Source organism: Carlito syrichta, unplaced genomic scaffold (assembly GCF_000164805.1).
Source record: "Carlito syrichta isolate Samal-C Ts95f unplaced genomic scaffold, Tarsius_syrichta-2.0.1 Scaffold100609, whole genome shotgun sequence".
NCBI classification, from domain to species: Eukaryota; Metazoa; Chordata; class Mammalia; order Primates; family Tarsiidae; genus Carlito; species Carlito syrichta.
In genome coordinates this window covers 42,176-62,353 of record NW_007044705.1, presented here as the reverse complement: position 1 = coordinate 62,353, position 20,178 = coordinate 42,176, and the positions used below count along the sequence as shown (strand labels likewise).

The 20,178-nt window shown below is 36.9% G+C and overlaps 1 protein-coding gene across 1 annotated transcript in view; it reads left to right on the top strand.

The window, feature by feature from the left end:
- Positions 1-20,178, top strand: part of LOC103266374 (vacuolar protein sorting-associated protein 13C-like) — a 57,981-nt gene that overhangs the window by 27,899 nt on the left and 9,904 nt on the right. The window contains exons 18-23 of the mRNA XM_008063978.2: positions 892-967; positions 2,712-2,875; positions 4,139-4,184; positions 13,686-13,809; positions 14,296-14,410; positions 19,571-19,659. Of these exons, the coding sequence (XP_008062169.1) occupies positions 892-967; positions 2,712-2,875; positions 4,139-4,184; positions 13,686-13,809; positions 14,296-14,410; positions 19,571-19,659 (614 nt within the window). The remainder of the gene's footprint in view (positions 1-891; positions 968-2,711; positions 2,876-4,138; positions 4,185-13,685; positions 13,810-14,295; positions 14,411-19,570; positions 19,660-20,178) is intronic.

Sequence of the window (20,178 nt, the reverse complement as noted above, 5' to 3'; positions counted from 1 at the left end):
TGCCCACATTTTCCAGGATTTAATGTAGTTTTGAAGATATGTGGAGTGCTGGGTAGATCAAGACTCTTTCAAGGCTGTTCCACCACTGTAGAAAGGATTGATGAGGCATTAAAAGCAAACTTTGTTTCATAGTCAAGCTTTCATCTAACCTGTTTAACCTCTACTTAAAAGGTCTAGGACCCCAATGTATGAGGCTTTAGAAGAATAAGCACAGAGAGTAAGTGGGAGAACAAGAGAGTCAAAAATGTGTGGACACTTAGTCTTATTACCAGTGCAACTTGCTTTAGCAGGCTGATGGAACTTTGTACTGGAAGGCTCACTTCAAACAGTGATGGAAGCCAGTGATTTATACCTATCCTATTTTTTGTCTTAAAGAATTTGCTAAGATCATGTGGGCTGAAGTAGCCTCAAACACAATAGGTATTGTATTAATATTTGGGGTAGAAGGTGAAAATGGTTTCATCGCAGTGGCTATGGATCTTTCCAGATTCTTTATCTTCATGGAAACACCACAATTCTAGATACCAAGTCTTCATTTTGTTTACATTTTATTTTAATTAATTTATTTTTTTGAGTTGGAGTCTCACTCTGTCGCCCAGACTGGAGTATAGTGGCCGCTCCCGGCCACCGCAGCCTCGACCTGCTGGCTGCCCCAGCGATCCTTCTGCCTCAACCTTCCGAGTAGCTGGAACTACAGGCGTGCGCTACCACGCCTGGCTGATTTTTTGATTTATTGTAGAGATGAGGTCTCTCTGCCCAGGCGGGTCTCGAACCTGCGGGCTCAGGCAGTCCACTCACCTCAACCTCCCAAAGGCACGGGATTACAGGCTGAACCAGCGAACCCGGCTAGTTTACATTTTAAATGTAAACTTTTCTTTTCGTTTTGGCCAGGGTGCTGTTCAAGGTCCTGAAGAATTTGCTGAGGGGTTAGTGATTGGAGTAAGAAGTCTTTTTGGACACACAGTAGGTATGTAACACATATTTGTGTATATGCATATATTTTTATTTTGATATAAAATGGGTTGTTATGAAAAACAGATTCTTACAGTTAATAAAAGAGGGGTTATTTTCCTAATAATCCTCTTTAAAAGACATGTTTTCTTGTTTTTAAATGGAAAATAAGTTAATAGTGGCCTGCTAGTTTTTTTTGTATACCTTCATATTGTTGAATCAGTATACCTAAAATAGTTTTATTCTTCTTGATAGATGGGAAAAATTAATTTCTGCATTTTTGTGTATGAGACAGAATTGTAAGCACCCGTTAGTTTAAAGCAGTTGCATGCTGTACCTTGTAATAAAACTGTTTCAAGAAACAATGCAGCTTACTTCTCTGAGCCTTTTAAAATTTTCATTTATTTATTTTAACTTCAACTGACATGTAATAATTATACATATTTGTGGGCTACACAGTGATTTTTTATTTATTAATTTTTGAGTTGGAGTCTCACTCTGTCGCCCAGACTAGAGTGCAGTGGCTGCTCCCAGCCACGACTTGCCGGGCTCCAGCGATCCTTCTGCCTCAGCCTTCCAAGTAGCTGGAACTACAGGCGTGTACCACCACGCCCGGCTAATCTTTTGATTTGTTTTATAATGAGGTCTCGCCTGCCCAGGTAGGTCTCGAACCTGCGGGCTCAGGCAATCCACTCACCTCATCTCCTAAAGGCGCGGGATTACAGGCTGAGCCACCGAGCCTGGCTACACAGTGATATTTTGATACATGTGTACAATGTGTAATGATCAAATCAAGGTAATTAGCATATCTATTACCTCAAACATTTATCATTACTGTGTGTTGGGAAAATTCAAAATCCTGTCTTCTAGCTATTTAAAAATACACATTAAACTGTTGGCGGCAACAGTAGTCATCCTGTGATACTGTAGAACACTAGAACTTATTTCTTCTATCTAGTTATGATTTTGGGTCCATTAACCAATCTCTACCTGTCCTCTTCTCCCCTCTTTCCCTTCTCAGCCTCTAATAACCACAATTCCACTCTTAACTTCTAAGAGATCAACTTTTTTTAGCTCTCACATATGAGTGAGAACATGCAATATTTGTTGTCTGTGCCATTCTTATTTTACTTAACATAATGTCCTCCAGGCTCATCTGTGTGGCCACACATGACAGAATCTCATTCTTTTTTATGCCTGAATAGTATTCTGCTGTGTATGCATGCCACATTTGCTTTAAACATTCATCTGTTGTTGGAAACAGGTTAATTTCATATCTTGACTTATGTGAATAATGTTTCAGTAAACACGGGAGTGCAAATATCTCTTAAGTGTACTGATTTTCTTTCTTTTGGATATGTACCCAGTAGTGTAGTGGGATTGTTGGATCATATGGTAGTTATATTTTTAGTTTTTTGAAGAATCTTCATACCGTTTTCCATAATGGCTCTACTGATCTATATTTCCACCCAAACCCTTTCTCCACTTCCTTATCATCAATGGGTTTTTTTGTGTGTGTGTGTTTTTTAATCTTTTTGACTATAGCCATTTGAACTGGGGTTATATAATAGCCCATTGTGGTTTTGATTTGCATTTCCCTCATGATTAGTGATGAGTGTTTTTTCATACATTTGTTGTCCATTTGTGTGTTTTTTGAGAGATGTCTGTTCTGCTCCTTTGGCCATTCTGTAGTCGGATTTTTTTTGCTGTTGTGTGAGTTCCTTGTGTGTTCTGGGTGTTGATGCCTTGTCTTTTGATAGGTGGCGCAGCAGGAGTTGTGTCTAGAATTACCGGTTCTGTTGGGAAAGGTTTGGCAGCCATTACAATGGACAAGGAATATCAGCAGAAAAGAAGAGAAGAGTTGAGTCGACAACCCAAAGATTTTGGAGACAGCCTGGCCAGAGGAGGAAAGGGCCTCCTGCGAGTAAGTCTCCTGCTGAATCTTCAAGAAGTTCTCAACATTTCAATGCACTTTAAAAAATACTCTAGCTTGTGATGTGAAACCCAGAGTGCCACTTAAGGAGTCCCGTTCTGTCATCGTAGCAATCATGATGAGTTGTGGACCTTCCTGTTTCCTCTTTGCTCTTCTTCCCCGTTATCACCACATATCTATCCCCCAAATTGCCAGACTTAGTTTGGTGTTTAGGCTAAAGTAGAGCTGTTAAGGATAGCAGATTAGCACTGGTGTAGAAGGCGAGAACATGAGAAGCAGGGATGTGTGGTCATCACCAGGGGGGAGGAACTCTCCAGGTTGTCAACAGTTGCAGTTGACCTTTTCTATGGAAGGCATGTGTGAAACTGAAGTGTTGGTGAACCAAGAGCTGCTTTTCATCACCTTTCAATACTTCCAAAATTATGTAGGTAATATATGAATAGCACTTAATTATACAGATAATATATGACTACTCTTCTTGCAAGTAATTATAAGAACTTGCAAGTTCTTCTGTTAGTAAGTAAGTAAAACATTTCAGGTAAGGCTAGAGTACTCTTTAATTACCTCTCACCGCTTTCCAGAGATATCTAATCTTCCCAGTTTTGTATGTATCTTTCAATTCTCTCTGTGTGTTTATAGAATGTACATGAAGTTTTAGTTACTGCCATTACTTGACAATTATTAGGAATTTATTAATATACTCACTTTTTAATTTTGGAAATAGTTTGTGGGAACTCTGAACAGCTGTGCTTGTGACAGTGGTCTGTAAGGTTGGGTGCTGTGTTTGAGGTGCTTTCTTTGTCAGGTTTTTAACTATTTTGGGTAGGTCCCTTTATGTTCACTTTTCTGCAATTTCACTAAATTACAAAATCATCTCATTAACCTTTACAGTGAGATCTTAGGGATTATTTGACTCCACTCACTCATTTACTAATGTGGAACCTGAGACTTTAATTGACTGCTCGTGCTGATGGAAACCATAGTAAGATTTGAAATCTTTTCGCCTTTTTTTCACCTTTACTACTCTTTCTGTTATAAAATTTTACTCTTGCAAGGTGCTTTTACTTAAAATTTGCTGTGATACAATATTTGTAAAATCAGAGTACTCACTCATATGTGTATGTTGTTTGCATTATCAAATTCTCAACCAAAAAAAAATTTATTTCCAGTTTGTCTGTAGAGACCTCTAGTGGTTGGTTCAAAATTAAACACCATCCATTAAGTCAAGACTTTATGACTGATTTTCTATTTCAGGGAGTTGTTGGTGGAGTGACTGGAATAATAACAAAACCTGTGGAAGGTAGGTTGAAAATACTTCTTTCCTTTATGAAGTCTAAAGAGTTGATGCATGGTAAGCATAATAGATGTTATTGCTCCTAGATATCAGATTGTGAGAATTACTGACTGAATTTTATATTCAAAATCTTAAATTGTTTGATGAATATATTTTTCTGGGAAAGCAGAAAGGTTACGCAATAGACAGTGATTCAGACTTTGAATGCTATTTTTAGGAGAGCTATAGGTAAATTCCATTTCTTTGGGCCTTCAATACAATTGACTTATTTTCTTGCTTATTTTAGCCCATTAAAAAAACACATTACTTATTTAGTACAATCTCTGTCAAAAAGCCAGTTGATTTTTTGGCACAAATTGACAAGTTGAATCTAAAATTTAGATGGAAATTCAAGGGACCGCAAAAGCCAAAACAATCTTAAAAAAAGAACCAAGTTGGAGGACTTACACTTTTCAGTACCAAAACTTACTATAAAGCTATAGTACCTAAGACAATGTAGTTATGGCATAAATATAGACATATCAACAATGGAAAATAATTGAACATCCAGAAAGAGACCCTTACATTTATGATTGATTATTATTTAACAAGAGTCCAAAGATAATTCAGTAAGGAAAGAATTGTCTTCAACAGATGGTGCTAGGACAACTTGATATCCACATGCAAAGAAATGAAATTGGACCCATACTTATATCATATGTTTAAATGAACTTAGAGTGGATTAAATACCTATAAAACCATAAAACTCATAAGAAAATATAGGAGTAAATCTTTATGACTTTAAATTAGGCAAAGCTGACCTAGATATAACACCAAAAGCACAAGTGACACAAGAAAAAATAAATAAATTGAATTAAATTAAATTAATTAATTAATTAACTTTTGAGTTGGCGTCTCACTCTGTCACCCAGGCTGGAGTGCAGTGGCACGCTCATGGCCACCCCAGCGTCAACCTGCTGGGCTCAGGCAATCCTTCTGCCTCAGCCTTCCAAGTAGCCGTCACTATAGGTGCACGCTACCATGTCTGTCTAATTTTTTGATTTATTGTGGAGATGAGATCTCGTCAAGTTACCCAGGCTGTTTTCGAACCCGTGGGCTCAGGCAATCCCCTCATCTCAGCCTCCCAAAGTTCTAGGATTACAGGCTTGAGCCACTGTGCCCGGCCTATTTTTTAAAAAATTTAATTAATTAATTCTTTTAAAGGTGTGGGGTACAATTCAGGGTTAGGTATACAAATGTTCATAATGCATGTACTCTTGTTGATGAGGTGTGCCCCATCCTCCCCCGGCAGTTTCCCACTACTGCCAATCCCACCCCCACCTTCCCCTGGCAGTTTCCACTATTGCCAATCCTTTTCTTACGGTATTACAATAATTGTTCAAGGTCTGCTTATAAGTGAGAACATGTGGTAGTCAGTTCTTTGTTTCTGTGATAGGTACTCAGTATTATAGACTCTTAAGTCCTTCCAGGTTGCTGTGAAGTTCATAATTTTGCCTTCTTCATGGCTGTGTAATATTCCATAGTGTATATATACTACATTTTTTTTTGTCCAGTCCTCTTTTGATGGGCAGCACAGTTGGTTCCATGTTTTTGCTATTATGAACAATGCTGATAAACATACGTGTGCAGGTATCTTTTCCATAGAGTGATTTGAGTTCCTCCAGGTATATACCCAGTAGGGAGATTGCAGGGTTGTATGGAAGATTGACTTTTAGAACTTTTAGGAATTGCCAAACTGTTTTCCAGAGATTGTATTAGTTTACACTCCCACCAACAGTGTAAAAGTGTTACCTTTTCACCGCATCCTCTCCAGTATCTGTTGTTTTTTAAGTTATTGATGATGGTCATCCTGATTGGAGTTAGGTGGTATATCAGTGTGGTTTTAATTTGCATTTCTTTGATGACTAGTGAGACTGAGCATTTTATGTATCTGTTGGCTCTTGTATATTTCTTTTGAGAAGTGTCTATTCATATCTTTTGCCCGCTTTGTAATGGAATTGTTTGTTTTTTTCTTTGTGGCACATTTGAATTCCTTGTAGATCCTAGATGTTAGGCCTTTGTCAGACATACAGTGGCAAATATTTTTTCCCAGTCTGTGGGCTGTCTCCCTGCTCTCTTGATGGTTTGTTTGGCTTTGCAGAAGCTTGTCGGTTTGATGAGGTCCCACTTGTCTATCTTATCTCTTATGGTATGGGCATTTGGGGTTTTGATCAGTAATTGGTTGCCAGTTCCAAATTCCATAAGAGTGTCACTTGCATTTTCTCAGAACCCTATAGTTTGAGGTTTACGTTTAGGTCTTTGATGCATTTTGAGTTGATTTTTGTGTATGGTGTTAGGTAGGGGTCTTGTTTTAATCTTCTGCATGTGGTCAGCCAGTTTTCCCAACACCATTTACTAAATAGGTTCTCCTCTCCCCAGTGGTTGGTGGTGGAGGTGTTGTCGAAGATGAGTTGGTTGAGGTTTTGCTTTTGGAATCTCTATCCTATTCCATTGGTCTATATGCTTGGTCTTGTACCAATATCAGGCTGTTTTGATTATTGTATTGTAGCTTTATAATAGAGTGTAAAGTCTGGGACTGTGATACCTCTTGCTTTGATTTTTTTTTTTTTTTTTGCTGAGGATTGTTTTGGCTGTTTGTGGTCGTTTATGTTTCCATATGAATTCCTGTATTGTCGTTTCCAGGTCTGAGAAGAATGCTGCTGGTAATTTAACGGGTATTGTGTTAAATCTATAGATTGCCTTGAGTAGGATGGAAATCTTAATAATGTTGATTCTTCCTAATCCATGAGCATGGAATATTTTTCCATTTGTTTGTGTCATCTTTGATTTTTTTTTTAGTTTTCGTTGTAAATGTCTTTCAGGTCTCTGGTTAGGAAGATGCCAAGGTATTTCAGGTTTTTTTGTGACTTGTTGTGAATGGGATTGTGATTTTTAATTATGTTTCTGTTTGTTTATTGTTGGTGTATAGAAATGCGACTGTCTTTTGCACACTGATTTTATACCCTGAGACTTTGCCAAAGTCCTTTATCAGTGCAAGGAGGTTTTTGACAGATTCTCTTGGGTTTTCGAGGCACACACTCACATCGTCTGCAAAGAGGGATAACTTGATTTCCTCTTTTCCTATTTGGATACCCCTGATTGCCTTCTCTTCTCTGATTGCCCTAGCTAGGACTTCCAAAACTATGTTGGAAAGGAGGGGTGAGGGTGGGGATCCTTGTCTTGTTCTGGTTTTCAGAGAAATGGTTCCAGTTTCTGTCTGTTTGGCAGTATGCTGGCTGTGGGTTTCTTTTAGATGGCATTTACTATTTTGAGGTATGTTCCATCTATGCCTAGATGTTCAAGGTTTTTATGAAGAAAGGGTGCTGGATTTTATCAAAAACTTTTTCCACATCTAATGATATAATCATGTGGTTTTTGTTTTTACATCTGTTGATGTATTTAATTATGTTTATGGTCTTGTGAATGTTAAACCAGCCCTGCATCCCGGAGATGAAGCCTACCTGATCATGGTGGATGATTTTTGAGATGTGTTGTTGGATCCGGTTTGCTAGGATCTTGTTGAGAATTTTAGCATCTGTGTTCATCAAGGATATTGACCTTTAGTTCTCTTTCTTTGTTTGGATCTTTACCTGGTCTGGGTGTCAGTGTGATGTTAGCTTCATAAAATGATTTGGCGAGAGTTCCATTTTTCTCAATTGCCTGAAATACTTTCAATATGACTGGTATCAGTTCCTCCTTGTATGTTTTGTAAAAGTCTACTGGAAAGCTGTCTGGTCCAGGACTTTTTATGTACGAGGTTTTCTTATGACACAGTCAATTTCTTGGATTGTTATTGGTCTATTTAGGGTTTCGATTTCTTCTTGTTTCAACCTGGGAAGGTTGTATGATGTCAGAAAATCCTCCATTTCCTTTAGGTTTTCGAGTTTGTTTCCATACAAGTGTACATAGTAGTCTCTGATAATCTTTTGAATTTCTTCAGGGTCAGTTGTGATTTGATCTTTTGTATTTCTGATTGTGTTTATTTGGGCCTTTTCTCTCTTTTTCTTGGTCAGTCTACCTAGAGGTCCATCAATCTTGTTTGTCCTTTCAAAGAACCAGCTTTTTGTTTCGTTGGGTTTTTTTTATTATCTTTTTGTCTTCTATGTCCCAAATTTGGGCTTCTATTTTGGTGATCTGGATTCTTCTGGTGAAGTTAGGGTTTTGGTGGTCTTGCTTTTCCAGCTCCCTTAGGTGACTTGTTAGGCTGCTAACTTGTGATCTTTCCATTTTCTTCATGTGTGTTCGTAGAGATATGAATTCTCTTCTTCGTACTGCATCCAAGAGGTTTTGGTAAGATGTTTCTCTATTTTCATTTGCTTCCAGATATCTTTTGTTCTCTGTTTTGATTTCCATGTTAACTCAGGAGTTGTTTAGCATTATGTTTAGTGTTCATGTCTTTGTGCATTCTGGGGCACTTTGTTGGTGTTGATATTTATTTTTATTCCACTGTGGTCTGAGAAGGTGCATGGTAATATTTCAGTCTTAGGGAATTTGTTTATGCTTGATTTATGGCCGAGAATGCGGTCAATCTTAGCATATGTTCCATGTGGTGATGAGGAGAATGTATATCCATGGTTGTTGGGTGGAGTGTTTGTAGGTATCAATTAAGTCCATTTGGTCAAGCGTCATGTTGAGGTTCCGGATCTCCTTGCTGATTTTTTTATATTAATGATCTGTCGAGGATTGTGAGTGGGTATTTAAGTCCCCAGCTATAATAATGTTAGAGTCAGTATCATTTTTAAGTTTATCTAGAAGCTGCTTTATGAAAATTGGTGTGTCATGTTGAGGTTCCGGATCTCCTTGCTGATTTTTTTATATTAATGATCTGTCGAGGATTGTGAGTGGGTATTTAAGTCCCCAGCTATAATAATGTTAGAGTCAGTATCATTTTTAAGTTTATCTAGAAGCTGCTTTATGAAAATTGGTGTGCCTATGTTGGGTGCATATATGTTTAGGATAGATATTTCTTGTTGATAGATTGAACCTTTTATCATTATATAGTGACCTTCCATATCTTTTTAAATTTTTGATAGCTTTAAGAGTATTTTGTCTGATATTGAGATTGTGACTCCTGCTTTCTTTTGTGTTCTGTTCCCCTGAAATTTTGTTTCCCATCCTCTGACTTTGAGTCTGTGAGTGTCCTTTCTGGTGAGATGAGTCTCTTGGAAACAATATATTGTTACCTCTTGATATTTTACCCACTTTGCCATTCTCTTTTTTAGTGGTGCATGTAGTCCATTCACATTCAGGCTAATTATTGAGATGTGAGAGTTTATCCCTGTCATGTGGTTCTTATAGAGTTTGTTGTTGTTGCTGCTGTTTATTTATTGTCTCTCTTGGTTTTGGAGTTGATTCATGTGTGTTTTCAATCTCTTTTCTGCATTCTTGAAAAAGCCATTTTCATTCTTTTTTTCCTTTCTTCTGTGTTTAATATTTTTTATTAAGTGTTTCTTATAGAACTGGACTGGAGGCAGCATAAGCTCTTAGGGATTGAATGTCTGTGAAGGATTTTAATTCTCCATCACTGATGAAGCTTAACTTAGCTGGATAGGTAATTCTTAGTTGAAATTATTTATCTTTGAGAACTTTGAAGTTTGGGCTCCAAGCTGTCCTAGCTTGAAGTGTTTACTTTAGATAAGTTCTGCTGCTGTTCTAATTAATCTTCCCTGGTAGGTAATCTGATCCTTTTCTCTTGCTGCCTTTTATATTTTTTCTTTTATACCTACTTTGTGTAGGCAAATTACTTTGTGTTTAGGAGTTGGTCATCTCATTTGTTGTCTTGCAGGTGTTCTCTGAATCTCTTGTGTTTGAATGGTCATGTCACTGATGAGATAAGGGAAGTTTTCTTGGATAATTTTTTGGAATTTTTGTTCCAGGGTATTTTCTGTCTCTATATGCCTCAGGAATTCCAATTAATCTTAGGTTCGGCCTCTTGAAATAATTGCTCATCTCTCAGAGGTTTTGTTGTGTTTCTTTTAAAGCTTCTTTTCTGCGTTTTTAACAGTTTGGGTTAGTTCCATATTTTGATCTTCAAACTTTGAGATTCTTTCTTCTGCTTGGTTAATTCTGCTTTCCATGCTTATCAGTTTGTTATTTATTTCATTCACTGTATTCTTTATTGCTGTTATTTCAGTTATCAATGCCTTCATTCTTTCCTCTTATCTCTCCTCAGTTCTATTTATTCTCTTTATTAATGTCTTGATATGTGGGTTTGTGGTTTGAGACTAGTCATTCTGGGGGCTCTTCATTGTTTGTGTTCTGAAGTCTGTATTCTTAGTGACTGACTTCCCAGGCATCTGTGTGAATCCCATATTCTTCTTTTGGTTTTTCTTCATTTGTATAGATCCACCCCCTTTTTTACCTCTTCTTTAATTCTGTTGTTCAGGGATGAGGGAATAGCTTTTACTTCTGTTTGCTCAGTCTCCTATTCTTCCTTATGTGGGTCCCCTGGCTTTGTTCAATTCTGGAGCTGGGCTGTGGTTCGGAGGTTGTGTTTTTGCAGTTGTAGGATTTAATTGTGTGGGGAGCTGTGATTCAGAAACTATCTGCAGATCTCTGTGTCTACTGACTGGTGTGTAGACCCATGGCAACCCACTTCCCACTGCCTTACAATCTGTCCATGCAGTGGGGGTATGGATTTACCCCTGAAAGCAAAATGAGGTAAGAAAAAGGAAAAGAACAGAAAAAGGAAGAAGGGGATGAGAGGAATGTGGAGAGAGAGAAGAAGAAGAGAGAAAACAGACAGGCGTGCCAACTAACAAATGAAAGGAGAGACAACAACAAAAAAGATAAAAAATAATAATAATACACATAATCATATAAACACAAACCAGCAAAACCCTTCCCATTGATGTACTCTCCCTCAAAAATGCCAATGCACAAACAGGAAGTCTAGAAAAAAACAGCAATAAAATAACAAAAACAAAGCACATATGAAAATGTAATCAAAAACAGAAAGAAGAGAGAAAAAAAGAACTAAAGCAAAAAACAGAAAAACATGAGCGAAACAAAACAAACAAAAAGAAAAACACACACACACAAAGCAAAACTCCCTCTGAGGTCATTCCTGTAAATCCAACTTCCTTTCAGCTCTCATCTCCAGCCCCACCGCTCTGCTCTCAACGCATACTGATAGGGTTGCTCTCAGGGCCTACTGTGGGAGGAGGGCGGATCAGATCTGGACTCACCTGGCTTGCTGCCTGTCAAGTCTCCCACTCACATCTGACGTGTCTGTGTTTGCTGCAGTGTGGGGGAGAGGCGTCTGTCTCTCCAAGTTTGATGAGATAGCCTCTGAGTCCCAAGTTAGAGGCTGGGTGAAGCTGGGCAGGGCAATGCAGGTCTCTGCCTGGTCTGGGACAGAGAATATGTCTCCAGTCAGCATTTCCTGGCTGGTGGAGGGACTCCTCTCCAGCTCTCCCCGATCTCTCTCCATGGATCCTGAGCTTGTAGTGCTTTGCTGACACAAGTGATGGTGTGGGCTGGGTGCCAGGTAATGAAGACTGGCTGCTTTCTGCTGCCTCTTCTCAGGAGAGCCCTGAGAACAGCAGATGATCCTGTGCACCAGCGGCTCCAATCTCAGGCCAGTGGGGGGCTGCAGTCACCTACTGAGGGGAGATTCAGGTTCACATCCACTCACCCACCAGCACACACCCACTCATGCAGAGTCTTTATGGACACTCACCTTTGCAGAGACTCTCACAGTCCCACCTGTTCCCTCACCATCTTGCCAGCAGTCCCCAAAAAATTGAACTTTAAAATGTAAAATACTCATGTTTCAAAGTACTTCATCAAGAAAGGGAAAAGACAGTTCATAGAATAGGAGAAAATTTTTGCAAAACAGGTATCTAATAAAAAATTATATATTGAATGTATAAAGAATGATTACAACTCAATAATAAAAAAAATTAAAATGAACAAAGGATGTAAGTAGAACCTCCCCAAAGAAGACCTACAAATGACCAATAAGCATATGAAAGTCTGCTCAGCATCATTAGTCATCAGGGAAATGCAAGTCAAAACAATAACAAGATCATCACTTCACACCAATGAGGATGGCTACAATCAAGTATTGAGGAGGATGTGGAGAAACTGTCAACCCTCATACACTGCTGGTGGGAGTGTAAAAGAGTGCAGCCACTTTGGAGGAATATAGTCTGGCAGTGCCTCAAAAAGTTAAGCATGAAGTTAACATGTGACCCAGAAATTTTACTGTTAGATATGTAACCAGAAGAATTGAAAACAAAAAATGTTCATAGCAGCGTTATTCAAAATAGCAAAAGACGAAAACAACCCAAATGTCTGTCACCTGTTGCATAAATAAACAAAAGGTAGCATATCCATACATTGGCATATTATTCAGCCGAAAGAAAGTAGATAAACCTTGAAAACATGATCCTGCCGGGCTCAGTGGCTCAGCCTGTAATCCCAGGCTTTGGGAGGCTGAGGTGAGTGGATTGCCTGAGCCTGTGGGTTTGAGACCCGCCTAGGCAACTTGGTGAGACCTCATCTCTACAATAGGTCAAAAATTAGCTGGGCATGGTAGCGTGCACCTGTAGTTCCAGCTACTTGGAAGACTGAGGCGGAAGGATCGCTGGAGCCCAGCAGGTCAAGGCTGCGGTGGCCAGGAGCTGCCACTGCACTCCAGTCTGGGCGACAGAGTGAGACTCCAACTCAAAAAAAAAACCAAAAAAAAACCAAAACATGATGCTAAGTGAAAAAAGAAACCAGTTACAATAGTCTATATATCCATTTATATGAAATCCATTGAGAAAGTATCTCTAAGTGGTTGCCCAGGTCTGGAGGTTGGAAGGGGCAAGGAGGAGTGGGGTAAATTGGGTAGAATTGGGAGGGGAGGAGTCAGGGGAAATGAATGATTGCTGATAGATAGGATTTTTTTTTTTTTTTTTTTTGATGATTGAAAATTTTCTAAAATTGATTGTAGTGGTGGTGGTGGCATCTGATATTCTAAAAAGCTAATTTGTACTAAAATTTAATTTGTATACTTTATTTGATCAATTTTGTGGTTTGTAAACTAATTTCAGTCAAGTTTTTATTTTTATTTTTTAAGTACACTGCTTGGAAAGTCTTCTGATGGTCAGCATAAAAAAGAACATCTTCTGACCAGTTCTTAGACTTTTCAGTTATAAGTACTGCTGAAACTTCTAGGTCTGTGGTTCTAGAACTTGAGCATGCCTCAGGATTGCCTGGGATGCTTGTGAAGACACAGATTGTTGGCCCCACCCTCAGAGTTTGATTCAGTGGGCCTGGGGTGGGACCCAGGAATTTGAATTTCTAACACACTTTGGAAACCACTATTTTATCATACTAGGAGTAAATTTAACTTCTCTAGAAAGCCAAATTCTCGTAGCTTTCTAGGTAAGACAATTTAGTATCTGGCTCAGGTTTTTGTTGAGTTCAAAGTTGCCTGTTTTAAAAATGCCTTTATACATTTATTGTCATTTTCTGAAGGTGCCAAAAGGGAGGGAGCTGCTGGATTCTTCAAAGGAATTGGCAAGGGGCTTGTGGGTGCGGTGGCTCGTCCAACTGGTGGAATCATAGATATGGCCAGCAGTACCTTCCAAGGCATTCAGAGGTAACAGGACATACTATGCGCAAGACATGTGTCTGTATGCCAGTTGTTGCTAGGAATACATAAATAGGTTATATGCTTTGTCTGCTCTTAAGGATCATAAAGTCAAATTGAAAGCTATGATAGCTTTACAAATTAAAGTGCTACCAGAAAGGGATAAGAAAATACATTTTTTTATGGCCCAGTTTCTCTTTTATTCAACAAATGTTTATTGGTATCTACCATATGCCAGACTAGGCACAGAGCATACAAAAGAGATAACCTAGTTTCTGCTTTTATTATTTCGGTATTTCGTTTTCTTTTAGAAAAGAGTGGGAGGTTTAGAGTTAGACAGACTGAATCTTAATACTTTTGCATTATTCTGGGCAAGTTCTTTAAAATTACTGATTTTTTTCGTCAAATATTTGTGTATTTAATCAGCATACATTTTTGTATTATTTTGAAAGATTCTCACATATTTTCTTATACCTACCCTGATGCCTTATTCAGGGCAGCAGAATCAACTGAGGAAGTGTCTAGCCTCCGTCCCCCTCGCCTGATCCATGAAGATGGCATCATTCGTCCATATGATAGACAGGAATCTGAGGGCTATGACTTATTTGAGGTAAATTCTGTTTTTCATGGTCAGGAGCTATTGAATCTTAAAGATTTCTGGGTCCATGAAAGTTCTTAAAGTTCCTGATTCATGAACTGCTTTGAAAGATTATCCATGGTTTTTAGAGTAGAATTGGATTAATTTGTTTTTTATTGTAGCATAATAGGTTAAATGGAAATAATGGATAATTTTTTTCTGCACAGGAGCAAAGCTTTTTTGTGTGCAGAAAAGATAATGTTAAAAGAATTCTTAGACTATATCGCTATTTTTGTAATAGCTCATTAGGATAATGTTAATTTTGGTGGTCTGCTTTGTGGCTAATTATTGGAATTTCACTGCTTCTATTTCTCCCAGTCAAATTAATTTGTATGCACTACTTCATAAAGATAGATTTATTCTGGTAAACAGAACTGGGGGAGAAAAAAAGAGATTGTATACAATTATAATTTTACTAAACCTTAAAAAAGAGTTTTGTCTTTTATTTTAATTTTATTATATTTAGATAATATTATACATGTATAAATTGCTACTCTCCCCTGACTGGCTTTCTCACAAAAGAAATTTATGGATATTTTTCTACCTTGATTTTGAAATAACTCGTAATTGTTCTTAGCCCTTGTTTTTGTATAATGTTACATTTTATCTTTCTGCATGCTTCTAACTTTATTTTCTTTGTCTTTCTGCCTACACAGCAAGAACTGGAAATACAAGAGTAAATGTTTCCTATACTACTACTTGATTTCATCCTTAAAAATCAAAACAAACTGTGGTATTAATTGACTGTGTGTGAATTAGATTGTCGATTTTATTGAAATTTCTCTCCATCTTTCACTCCATCTGAACTTTTTATAGTAGTGACTTGACTACAAATTAGAATAGTGGTATTCCTGGTAATACTGTCCAGGAATAAGAGATTGGTATAAAAGATTAATGGGTACAAGAAATCAGCTCTCGTCTTCATTTAGTGGACGAAAGATTTTATTGATCTCAGAAGCAGATATTTTCACTATCATTTTGAAAATTTTAACTTTTCTTATGGTGTTCATGTGCATTTCAGGTGAAGTCGAAAAACAGGACAATTACTATGTCCAATCTAGTGAATGTGTTGTTTTTGTTTATGAGTACTGATGATGGAATTACATAGTTTGTTTCACAAATCAATCTAAATTTACTCAAGTTACAGGACTATTGACTGGGCATATGTTTTAATAATTGAAGTGTCAGTTACTCTAAGTCTGCCCTTAGACCTCAAATAGTAGTTGGCATATGAATCTTGAGGATATGTTTCCTTAGTCTCTCTTTTTCTTCTTTAACCCCTTGATACTATTGCTAAATAAATGGCAGTCATTTTATAATTATGTTATATACATTCTTAGCCATTAGCATTTATGCTTTTCAAAAATTGAATCTCTTTGTTGGTTATGCTTATTTCATAATTGTTTTCATTAATGTAAACCGAAGTTGAACATGGAATTAGGGAAATTATTTATGTGGCACTTGTGTATATAGATGTCTTTATTTTTAAAAAGCAATCTTTTTGCTTTTAATTGCTTAGATTCATGTTCTTAATGAGAACAAAAATAATTACAAATTATCATTTTGAAATTAGTATCCCTAAAGTGAATCCTCAAATAATTCAAGCTTTAATTTCTTTTTCTTTTTTTTTTTTTTTGAGTTGGAGTCACACTCTGTTGCCCAGACTGGAGTGCAGCGGCCGCTGGACTCCGGCGATCCTTCTGCCTCAGCCTTCCGAGTAGCCGGAATTACAGGCATGCGCTACCACGCCCGGCTGATTTTTTGATTTATTGTAGAGATGAGGTCTCGCTGCCCAGGCGGGTCTCGAACCCGTGGGCTCAGACAATCCACTCACCTCAGCCTCCCAAAGGCGCAGGATTACAGGCTGAGCCACCGAGCCCGGCTAATTTCTTTTTCTTAATAAATAGCGGAAGTGTTTAATTTTACTTAGCAGTATCTTAGCTAGCAACATTTATGCTTCCCTCCAAAATTGGAACCAAAGTATAAACTTAGATGTAATGTGTGGTGTATTTGAAGAGAATAAACTGTTAGCATACAACTATTCAGTTGTATTATATATTTTAAAAACTATAGTTATCAGACTAATAAGTCGAATGCTTTATATTTAAAAAAAGCACTTTAATGAAGAAAGAATGGCATCCAAAGACCAGCCTGTGCTGGATATACAAAAGAATTGACTCCTGCCTTTAGGGGATGAAGTATATAGCAAAGCGTGTACATATTAAAGGTAACTGAGAAGCGTTTCTTGTGCGTACATAATTGAGGGTTGGCAAAAATAGTCATAAGATTATACAGTGTCCTATGAGAATCCATTACAATAACTAAAGATTCTGTTTTAAGTCATCACTAATAATTACCCTTCCTAAGATTTTTAGATAAAAGTAATAATCTTTAATTTTTCTGGATATATTACTATTTTAATGAGACTTTTGGAATCTTTGCCTATTGTTTTTGTTGATCTTTTTATGTTATTAACCTTTTGATTTCTCTTTTTACAACTACATGTCAATAAGCACAAGACTTCAAGAAATTTTTTTTATTTTAGCTAAACACAGTCATCTTGTCTGATTTGTTAGTTTTTGTTAAAATGTCAGACAACTTTTTAAACTTTAATATATTATTATAATTACTGTAAGAAATGCAGTGATTATACATTAATGAGAGAATTTGGTAGTTTTTTCCATGGGTGGCAAATGTGGGCATGGACAGTTGAAAACTTTAGACTGTTTCATCCCTTCCTAGCTCATCTTGCTATGATCAGTTGGTTGAGTAAGAAGAAGTATTTATTGGTTATTTAGCCTGTGCTGGATACATAAAAGAAATAAGCCTTCCGTTCTTAAGGGACCAGGTATAACAAAACATGTAAATATTAAAGAGCACTAGAGTGTAAAATTACATCCTCCTAGCCCTTATTGTAATATGGAAACATTCTAAACAATTTATTTGGAGATCTTTTGTTCTGCTTTTTTTTTTTTAAGAGCTAGGGTGTCTGTCACTGTGGCCCAGGCTGGATACATTGGTGCAGTCATATCTCACTGCAGCCTCAAACTCCTGGACTCTAGCGATCCTCCCACCTCAGCCTCCCGAGGAGCTAGGCCTGCAAGTGCATCACCATACCCTGCTATGTAGTCTTTAATTTAATACTCAGCGTTGAGTGTTACTAAATCACATACTGTGTTTTCCTAGGATATATTTTTCTGCATATCCTTTACTTTTAATATATATGTATGTATGTATATATAGCCATTTTTTATTTAATACTCATACGACATTTAAAAATGGCAGGCTTTGCTTCTTTTAGTTATATTTGTTCTTAGAAATGCTTCATTGATATTTTAAATTCTTACATTACCATCTTTTGAGGTAACCTTGCATCATATATTTGACTCTTCTTAATTCTTGACATTGAGGTTCTTTCTGACAGTAATAATGCTGTGATAAACATCCTTATACATTTTGCTTTTTCTTATATTATTTCCTTGGAATTTACTTGGAAAAGTTGAACTACTGGGTAAAAGTCTTTTGCATAGCATTGTTAAATTCCTTAAGTTGCATTTTGGGAAGGATCTGCTGCCATCAGTGACTGAATGTCTTTTCTGAATCTCAGAGTATAGTGGATTGTTAGTAGTGCTGCAAACAAAGTTTTCTGATTGTATTTTGTTGATAAATTACACTTTTAAAGCTCTCAATGACTTGAAGCACAATAGCCCGATGAGTAATGAAAATGCATTACGAGACTTCTATGCTTTGTAGTATTTCTACTACAATGGATAGTATTTTTTGTACTTGCAACTCACATCTAAATATTTTAACATATTTAAATTTTATCCTGAAGATAAATGCACTAAATTATTATACTAATTTCCCATTTTCTCTTTGAAGAATTTAAGATATAAATGTTAAAAGATTTTAGCTAATCTATGCAGGTGAACTGTGAAACAAGTGACTATTGCTATGAAATCTGCACTCCTCTCTGAGACTCATTCTGGAGTTGAGAGCCTAGTTCTTTGTGGATTCCTCTTCCATGTTCGTGACTTTTTGTAATTGTCAAGGAATGACTGAGGACCATCTTTTAAAAATGTATATTTCAGCATTGAAATAATAGCATCAAGTGTGCTTTCCCTGTTTGTGATTATACTATTTTAAGAATAATATTGGTGTTATATTCTTGGTTATAAAATGTTAGGATCATATTTATTCAGTATGTTTATGTTTTATGTTTTCATACATATTGTCTGCATTATAAATGATATTATAAAAAACATACTGATTTTTAATGTGTGTTGACTAATTCAAATCACAATAGTCTTGAGACCATTGAAAAGGAAAAATAAATGTTCTTTAGTGTGCGACTATTTATAGTTGGATTATTTCATGCTTGTATTTGTCTTTAGAAATAAATTGTGCCAACTGTTTTGAAATCTCACAGATTCTTTATGTTTGTATTAATATTGTTTTGCTTTTATATCAGAAATATAATTTGATATATAAATATACTTCTCAATGCCTGTTTAATCTATGAGATTAACTGTTCAAAAACATTCAACATTATTTATCTTGGAATATTCTTATGTGTCTAATATCCACCTCTGTGTAAACCAATGGTTCTAAACCTTTGAGATTGATTACAGACCCCATCAAAAAAAAAATGATGAAAAACATGGAACATTCCCTGAAAAAGCTGCAGAGTTACATTTTCAGAATTTCATATTTTGTGTTAGGCAGTTCATAGACCCACCCGAAGTCCTGCCAGGAGCTTCTGTTTCAGAATCCCTGTAATGTTGATGTAGTAGTTTTATACCAGCATATGTTTATATGTTCCTTAATTAAAGTGTGTGGTTATTTTTGGTTGATATTTTAACATTTGTAAATTACTATGGAACAAAATGTGTTTTACCAGACGATCACTTGGTAAGCATTCAACACAGATTTTTCTTTTAAGAAACAGTGGGAGGTAGTTTATAAATATGCTGTGAATATTTTTCTAGCTTCATGTGTCAATGCATAGAGTTGTACTTTTGTTTCTAATAATTTTTTTCCTAACGCTGTTATTACAATTAGCTAATATACAGCATTGTAAATCCTATTTGAATGCCTATACTTCCCAAATCTTGAGACTTGTTTCCTTTTCAGAATCATATCAAAAAGTTAGAAGGCGAGACTTACCGATACCACTGTGCTGTTCTTGGAAGCAAGAAAGCAGTCCTTATGGTCACAAACAGGTATTGACTTGAAGTGTCATTTTTCAAATGCACCCTAGTTGTATAGACTGTAAGAATTTTGAAGGCTAAAATGGCAAAGGATTTGGAGAACTGTACTTCAGTGGCAAAATGTTCTTTTTCATAGAATCACAAAATACAGGTTTAAACAGGCTATTTGAGATCTTCTGTTCTAGCCCCTTCATTTTAGAGGTGCTGAAACAGAGACTCGATGTCATGTAGTGGCCTGTCCAAGTAACCAGCTTCTGAGATACAGAGCCTAGAGTAGACTTCATACCTGCAGTGCTGTCACACGTGAGTTATAAAATCCAGTTATGGAAGGGTAATTCAGGAATCACTTTTTTTTTTTTTTTTTTGAGTCGAAGTCTCACTCTGTCACCCAGACTGGAGTGCAGTAGCCCATACAGGTCAACAACAACAAAACCCACATATAATTCCATTAAAAGTGTGCAAAGTCCTTTCCGGCGGTGACGACCTACCCACAGGAATATGCCTCTTGCGAAAGATTTCCTTCATATCTCT